The sequence below is a fragment of the Plutella xylostella genome, chromosome 12 (assembly GCF_932276165.1).
Source record: "Plutella xylostella chromosome 12, ilPluXylo3.1, whole genome shotgun sequence".
In the NCBI taxonomy this organism is placed as follows: domain Eukaryota; kingdom Metazoa; phylum Arthropoda; class Insecta; order Lepidoptera; family Plutellidae; genus Plutella; species Plutella xylostella.
In genome coordinates, this window is record NC_063992.1 from 9,424,539 (window position 1) to 9,433,002 (window position 8,464).

General features: G+C 38.5%; 2 protein-coding genes across 2 annotated transcripts; both read left to right on the forward strand.

Annotated features, from left to right (window-relative positions):
• Positions 1-1,701: 1,701 nt before the first annotated feature.
• Positions 1,702-2,848, forward strand: LOC105384696 (bifunctional endo-1,4-beta-xylanase XylA). Its single transcript, XM_038118957.2, has 2 exons — positions 1,702-1,850; positions 2,194-2,848. The coding sequence occupies exons 1-2, from the start codon at positions 1,775-1,777 to the stop codon at positions 2,772-2,774; spliced, it is 657 nt and encodes a 218-aa protein (XP_037974885.2). The 5' UTR covers positions 1,702-1,774; the 3' UTR covers positions 2,775-2,848.
• An 832-nt stretch (positions 2,849-3,680) lies between these two features.
• On the forward strand, positions 3,681-7,833 carry LOC105384712. The gene is made up of 6 exons (XM_048624700.1): positions 3,681-3,806; positions 4,036-4,814; positions 4,941-5,037; positions 6,420-6,524; positions 6,833-6,991; positions 7,682-7,833. The coding sequence occupies exons 1-6, from the start codon at positions 3,783-3,785 to the stop codon at positions 7,727-7,729; spliced, it is 1,212 nt and encodes a 403-aa protein (XP_048480657.1). The 5' UTR covers positions 3,681-3,782; the 3' UTR covers positions 7,730-7,833.
• Positions 7,834-8,464: the final 631 nt, after the last annotated feature.

Consider the following 8,464-nt stretch of genomic DNA (forward strand, 5'->3'; position numbering starts at 1 on the left):
CATATGCATATTGCATAGCATTGGACGTGCAATCCTGGCTGTGCATAGTAATCACATAGTTATGCAGCCGAATGGGGGAGGCAGGTGGTTATTCTGAAAGCATTTCCACCACTGCGACACTGTAGGGGTAGGTCCAGTGCTTGTCGCATAGCCATTAAGCTGTAGTAAATAACCTAACCAATGTTAACAACCCCCGGCATTCAACACTAAAAGTCGCATTACTTTTGAACTGCTGAACCGATTTTCATGAAACCACCGGATGGTGCAGTGGTCAAACTGCGCTGATGGTCCCAGGTTTGATCCCCGCCCCGGCCGGTACAGTTGCATGTTACAGACAGATATTTGTACTCGGGTCATCGTCATCATCATCACGACTTACGAGGGCACGGGACGCACGGGTCTCCTTCCAATGAAGGGAGGGTTTAGGCCCAGTCCACCACGCTGGCCAAGTGCGGGTTGGTGCACCCCAACACAAGACATTTGTTCTTGGGTCTTGGATATATAAGTGTTTAGTTGTATGATATCTCCAACCCGCCTCCACCTGAAGTCCTGGATCTCCTGCCTTGGAGGAAAACCATGTTCTTCAGCGGCTTGATAGCGGGCTATGTTTGTTTACCTTAAAAATATTCTAGGTGTTTCAAATGTTATAAAAAGACATACTTAAATAAAAGTTCAACAAGCGTTCGAGTTCGTGACCTTATGACGGAATCTGCAAATAACAAATCTAACATCTTTAGAAGCGTAGAAAATATAAAATATTCGGTTGTTTATTTGCAATAGGTTTATTGGAAAAACATGTTTTTACATAACAAAAGAGATTCAAATTTAATTCAGGGAGCGACGCATACGTAAGAAAAAACAATGACTGTTGTTTTTTCACGCGCGTATATGGAAAACCAGTTAATATTTTTATATGTAACTTTGTACAAAAGGTAGTTAATCAATATTTTAAATCCCATGAGATTGCCGGAATCCTTCGAAAAATAAATAACTTTTAATTTCGCTGAATAAATAACGAGACAGGCAGCGCCATCGTGGTAGGGATTTATAAAGGATTTTCAATAAATACTCACACAATCATGTCTGCTGAATCAATATTGTTAAATCAGTAGGTGTGTATTTTACTGTGTATGTTATGTTTGTACCTGTAGTTGTAATGGTGAGACGGTCCATAATGAAAGCTGCTCAGTATGACGATGACGTCACGGGTATATTCATCACCTACCAATGGGAATGTCACTGATAAAATTCCATACCTGTATAACACCACATCATTCCTGCATGGCCTCGCTGCACGGCTTCTTTACGTACGTAAATAAACGTCACTATATCGCGATGATAGAATACGAGAAAATTACGAGTTTATCTGCGCAGATAAATGATGGCGGGTAGCGGAAATTTATAGTGTTATTTAATTGTTAGTTATTGTTAGTTAATTGTTATCACGGATTTCCATCGGGAAACCCTATGAAGGCAAAGCAAAGCTTGCGATAAAAACTAGTACTTACCCAATAAATACTTATTATAGGGCAAAAACCGTTGTGGGCGGCATGCGGCAAGCTCCTCCATTGATGGAGAAGACGTGACATCTAAAGTATTCTTATAATTGTTCACAAAACGATCTCATTATTTTGTCTAAAGCACAAAAACTCCCGGGTTTTCTCAACTTGTTCGTATAAATAGGACATTGGACTGAACATAGCTAGTCATTCATACAACCATTGAGTTAGTTCATTCATTGCACTAGTAGAAGTTTGAATTAAATATATCTCAAATGCATTTAACGGCATTACTAGTAGTGGTGGCTTCAGGAATCGCCTTAGTGTCTCCCCATCACTATCATGGCTCAGGTAAAATATTTTAAACATATTCTAGAACCTATTAAGTACCTATGTAGTATTGTGTGAATAAGGCTACAAAGGTCCCTGGTTCGAGTATCGGCCGGGACAGACAATCTTTTATGCCTTCATATCCCCGAAAGATGGCAACTACTGAGCCTTCCTACCCCACAAGGAAATATACTTACTCGTACAAGGCAACTACATAATAAGTATTTGTCTAGTGTTTCTAACTTGAATATTGTTATGGCTATGGTATTACCCTCTCTTATTATTATGTGAGTGAGTAACAACTGATAAATCATCATCATGGGGTAAAAAACCTTGAACTCAATATACTTAATACATTTACCAGGTAGTGGAAGCGACTTCAGTGGGGAAGGCTGGCCACACGGCTACAACCACCACTCCTCAACAGCCAACGCGAGGTCTTCACCAGACTCCTCAACACCATTTGCCAAGTTCAGAGGTGACACAGCTAACTACTACTGGGATGGGGGCAAGCCAAACACCGGTGGATCCTTCCAAGCTAGAAGCCAGAACAGAAATAGATACGCACCAAACCAACAAACACACTACTCCCCTAACCCTAACGAAGCGCCTAACTCAAGGAACTCAAACGCCTACTCTAGAAACTTTTTGGAACCACATTCACAAGACTCTTTCGAAGGATATGCTACTGGCAGGCAATCACACGATACAGGGAAAAGTTGGGCATTGTATAATTCGTATTACGATTCCAACCGCAGGGATTCTAATTTCAAATCCGCCAACGGATTCAATTCTAATGTAGCATCTAACGGATGGAAGGCCAATGCTCGGAATTTAAATTCTGGATCACCCAATAAGTGGTTTACGGACGCAGAAGCTTCCAATGGGTGGGCGGAAAATCCAGGATCTAAATTAACTAACCAATGGCAATCGACTGGTTGGTAATAGATCTTTACAAACAGACTCTAGCATTACATGGATGGATAACCCATAGAAGAACGGATAACCTTACTTAACTAATACCTACATATTTTATAGCAATACAATAAATAAATGTGCACATTTATAAAAAGTATTATTTTAAGTTTTATTTTATTATTAAGTACTTAAGTCTCTTTTCCTACTTTTCCATCTCACTCCGTATCCTCCTGAGGATTCACAAAACAACTGAACACAATTTAATCTATTGATATACGATCTAACGTTTTACATCAGCTTCAACTTATTGCTTACCTGATTCTATAGAGTTCCAGATTTGAAGCCAGATTTACAATTAAAAGTCCAGTAATTATGTAACAAGCTATTCATGAATTGGTAATGTTGTAAAGGCATGTTATACTGTACATTACAGTACCTACTTACTGAAGCAGACGAGAACCTTCGAAGGAAAGTTTTCAATTATTGTGAAGTATAATTTAATTACTGTGATACTTCAGGTGTTTCCTGAACTCTTCATTAAGCAACATGGAAGGGGAGGGTAGGTGGTTAATTAACAAACAATGATATTAACACAACAAAGCAAACCGATTTCTATTCCAAGAGTGTATACTTTAAGGGTGTGTGGAAGTTTTAGTAGTTACCTTTATGTGCTGCCTTGTATTTAAGTACCTCAATGAGTTTTCAAAACAGAACCAGTCAAGCCTGGTAGGAATGAGAACCTATTTATTGCGTAGCGAAGCTGGCAGTATCGAATTTAGAAATATCAGGATGTCTTAATACATTCTGACTCAGAATACCGAGTAGTTAAAAACGTATAAGTAGGTATATCCCGCGCGAGGTTCTAGGTACCTGCTTGTACATAGGTAATTGCATTTGTTGATTTATTATTACGTACACCCTGTATTTATAGTACATTACGGATTTAATAGTTTCAGTTAAGTATCGTTTTGAAGAACAGTTCAGTATTATGCAATAGTGTTAAACTGGACTTAACACCGATAATAGTCTACCGAAATGGTCCCAGGAACAGATACAACTGTAAGTATATAAATATGTAACGATTACCTCTAAGTCTTCAGCAGTAAACTGTGTAAGATTTTAGTAGATGTTCTACTTTCTTGTAGATTTCCACTTAAAACTTTTAGCCGGAAAGCCGGATACAAATTATAAGTATATGTAGTTATAGTTTATTATACTTACTTACTTACTTTATTCTTGAAAGTATTAAAAACTATAAGTATAATCCTCGTCTACACACATCCACCAGGAAAACAATGCATTCCTCTCAATGGCACTAATGGCTGAAAGGCAGATGAGGAAAGCGGGTCTCTGGCAGGGCGCGTCGCGGGACCGCACGCACTGGGTCGCACACGGCTTGCTGTTCATCCTGCTGACCCTCTCCGGGCTCCAGGTCATCAAGCTCTTCATCTCCTTCGACGACCTCGGCACCCTCATCGACTGCATCAGCGTCCTCTCCTTCGTCAGCATGGGCCTCCTCAAGGTAGTCTCCCTAAGGCTCAATGTAGCCAAATGGCACACCTTATTCTCCAAAATCACGGAAATGGAAGAGAATTCAATCACCGATCTTGAATACGAAATGCCCCAGCAAACCGTAGAGAAACAAAGCAGGGATTATACTAATACGATTCGAAGGATTCTCCGCTATTTGCCTAGAATATATTGGTGCGCCGGCGGAGTGTTCATCCTGTCTCCATTTGCTGAACTCGGCTTGAAGTACTTTCGTCATTTACCGCTCGAATGGCCGCACATTTTGACAATATGGGTGCCGTATGAGGACAATGCTTATGCGAACGTATTCCTGATATTGATAGAGTTATTGGCAGCGGTGTATGTTATTATTGTGCATATAGCGTTTGACGTGTCGTCTTTGGCCGTGATGATATTCATGAGTGGGCAGTTCGCGAAGCTACGCTGGAATACTGAGATGATTGGAGGGAGAGACTTGAGTGAGTCCTCAGTGAGTCGTGATGACAGGGCGCACGCACTCATCATCACTTGTCATCAACATTATCTCGATTTAACCAGGTGAGTTGCAATAATTACCTACACATCCCCAAAAAGTTGAGAGCTTATAGGTAACTACATGTGATATTGTTGGAATAGGATAGATTTTTTTGAATTTAATATACATTTCATTATCTATATTTACAGACTGAACCGCCACCTGGACTCGGTTCTGAACTTCATAATGGGCGTGTACATGAACGTGGCAACGCTTAATCTTTGCGCCACTGCGGTGCAACTCACTGTCAGTTACTACGTATACCTGCTTAGTAATAAGTAGAAATAACATTTTCTATTCTATTCTCTTCGGGGGCGTCAGAGCCTGCAACTGGATCTCTCTATTGAAAACATTGATGATTAACAGCTTTGCAGCTTGGACCATTTCCCACCCCGCTGGTTCATTTCGTGCTGGTTCTTATGATAATCAATATCATGATTGTAACATCCTGTATATAGCAGTCCACGACATTCTATGTTACCAACTTATTTATAACTTACAAAGATAATAATTTACATGCAGTTTGACCCATAGAACACATCCACTCTTGATTGACCTCACGTTTCTTGGCGCGTCACAAGAAAAGTCAACAAATCTATTAAATTGATAAGATTAATTTCCCTCTACATTGGTAGAGAAAAGTCTTTCATGAGAAAATACTAGAAAAGTATTTACATAATATTTATTATTATGCAATCCTACCACACAGCAACTTTTTGGGTACAAAACTTTAGGTAGGTAGGTATACCTATACTTATCTACTTACCACGATCACCTTCAGTGATATGTCTGGATCATAGAAGTAAATAAACTACTTATGGTCTAGACATTTAGATGATGTTAAGTCTTTTATTCATTTTAAGTTTACCTAGAGCAATTTCAGAATCTTCTTCACTTGAACTCTGTAGCAATTACTATGCGGCAATTAAAATACTTAATTACAGTACACTGAGAAATAACGGCACTTGGCACCAGCCCAACTCTAGCCAATATTCTTGAACTGAAACTACATACTACGTAGTCGATAAATTGTCAAGAAGACCTGCGAAAGACTTTATGCAGACACACCTCTAACCCCTGTAGATAGCACAAAATAGTACCTACCTTAACGTAATTTACGTAAACGTAACTACTTCTACAGTTGAACGACAAAATCTACATATACAGCTAGGGTGTAGCAAAAAGGGTATACTAAGCCGAAAGGGGGTCATTCTGAACAACTTTTGTTCTACGAGTTTTGGAAATTCACGATACAGAATATTTGTTCTCCATAGTAAAAAAGTCACGGGACCGACAAAGTTTCTATGGAAAAGGAATTTTTATTTTCGTGAATTTCCAAAATTCGTATCACAAAAGTTGTTTATAATAGCCCCATAAGTCACCCCTTTAGGCTTAGTATACCCTTTTTGCAACACCTGTAGGTATTTATACAGGTGAAATTTTATCAGTGAACTTCCCATTGACAGGAGGTGAATGTATCCATACTCCATAGGTACTGAGCAACTTTGATTATGGCTGGAACCAAGTCAGAAATCTATGGCCGTACCCAGCTATAAGTAGTTATAGCATAGGCTAAAATTATGCGTGATACGCGAGACCTGAAAATTCTATGTAAAATTCATTTTCAGAATAACCTGAGCAAAATTGAATTTCTCAAATTGGTGCAATACATGTTTGCGAATTTGACGGAACTTTTTCTCTTCTGTTTGTTTGGTCACTACGTTCTGCATGAGGTAAGATGTCTATCTTCAGCTATATCTTCGTACAGGTATTGTATCAAATTAATCATGGTTTATACACAGGCTTTATTACTGGAACACTATGAATTATGAAAATCGGACCATAAATGGCGAAGATATCGCGAACGACGCGACGCGACGAATTGAGAATTTTATACAAGTCGCATAAAAACTACTTAACGAAAACAGATACATTCCACCTATAAAGTCATGAAAATAAGGAGTGCAAATGGCAGAGACTTTTTATAATTTTCAGTTATTTACCATAATACCTATGTTAATGTTTAAATACCTACTTACAGAGTGACATCCGCCCTGGCCAAGGTCCGTTCGGGGCGCCCTGGTGGGCCCTCACTCCTCGCATGCGGCAGGAGCTGCTGATCCTCGCGACAGGCTCCTCCAGGCCGCTGGAGCTGAATGCGGGCCCGTTCAATAAGTTGAACTTGGTCTCTTTGCTTTCAGTAAGTTGGTAATTTTCTTCGGGAACTGTAGGGTCGAGGGTTAGGTTCGTTCGACTCGTGTAGATAGGTACTTTGTTAATATAAAAGTAAAATCGTCCTAAGACAGCTTTTCAGCGAACTATAGCTAGGTACCTATAGTACTTATGATTTCTGCATCACCCTAGCTGTATAGATCTATCCTATAATAGTATCTACAATATCGGTTTACTGCTCTATTTTTTTATCTGTTGTTAAATTAACGACGATATAATTTATAGGCAGATAGAAAGGTATTACAGGCGGAAAATATACACCTACATACCTATAAAAAACATTTTTATTCGCTTTCAAATACAAGGTCCAGGTTGATAGGCAATCGATTACCTTTCTCTTCTCTTAAAATTTTATATAGGTGACCTTTCCTGACTAATAAAACCCTATGAAGTTAATTCAGTTCAAAGGGATAATGGAGGTCTGTCGTTCTAATTAATTGGCCCAGACAAAGCTGAGCATTGAGCAATTCCTCAATGACTGAGATACCGTTGTGCTTAGCTGAACATAGGTAGGCACTTTACCTACCTACCTAGGTAGGTATTCGATATGTGTGGTGTCGGTGTACCCATAGGCTAGCTAGGCTCCCTAATCGGGTAAGCTAAACCAAATTTTACATAGATAAACTCACTTATAGTATTTTTTGTTTTTATATTTCAGATTCTTCAAACCGCATACAGTTTCTACGCCGTGCTAAGCAATTATTAAAGTCAACATCAATCAAAATCTGTTCTACGTAGTAAACCATACTCTTTATTTGCACGATTATTACTATCCCTAGAAAATACAAAAATACAGCTAATTCATTAAAATTTATTCAAATATGTATGGTTTTTTAATTATAAACCTGGACGAAGTCTCGTAAACCGTCGTAAAATACAACTTTTTAGGCGGTTGTCAGCATCTTATCCCAGAACCCCAATCTGTGTCGTGATTTTATCAGAAGCAGGTACCACCGCGTACCGCGCCTTGTCTTTGTAAGTAATAAGTACTTAAGTACTTACTACTAAAATATAAGATACCTTATAGGACACTACGTATGTTATATCTTGTACTTGCAGATTCCATAATTAGCTACGGACTAGGTAGCTATGGCCGTACATATAAAACTTACATAGAAAAAATATATAAATTACAGATAAGAATGTTAAAAACTATTGTCCCAATAAACATCAAGAATAAATTTAAAGATAACTACACACAACTGTTTAAGTTTTGTAAAGTCCTACCAATAGAAGAAAAAATTAAGTTGTCAATTTTAAAAGAAGAAAATCATCATATTTCCCAAATAGTGTATAAATCCCGCCCCAAAGCACTTCGAATTTTAACATCAACAAAAAAATGTATCTTGCCTAAATATCGGAATAGGGAATATGCAAGTGGTTCAAATAAAGGTCAAATATTATTTATAATAAACTTTGTTGTTTCATAACTACGACTCCA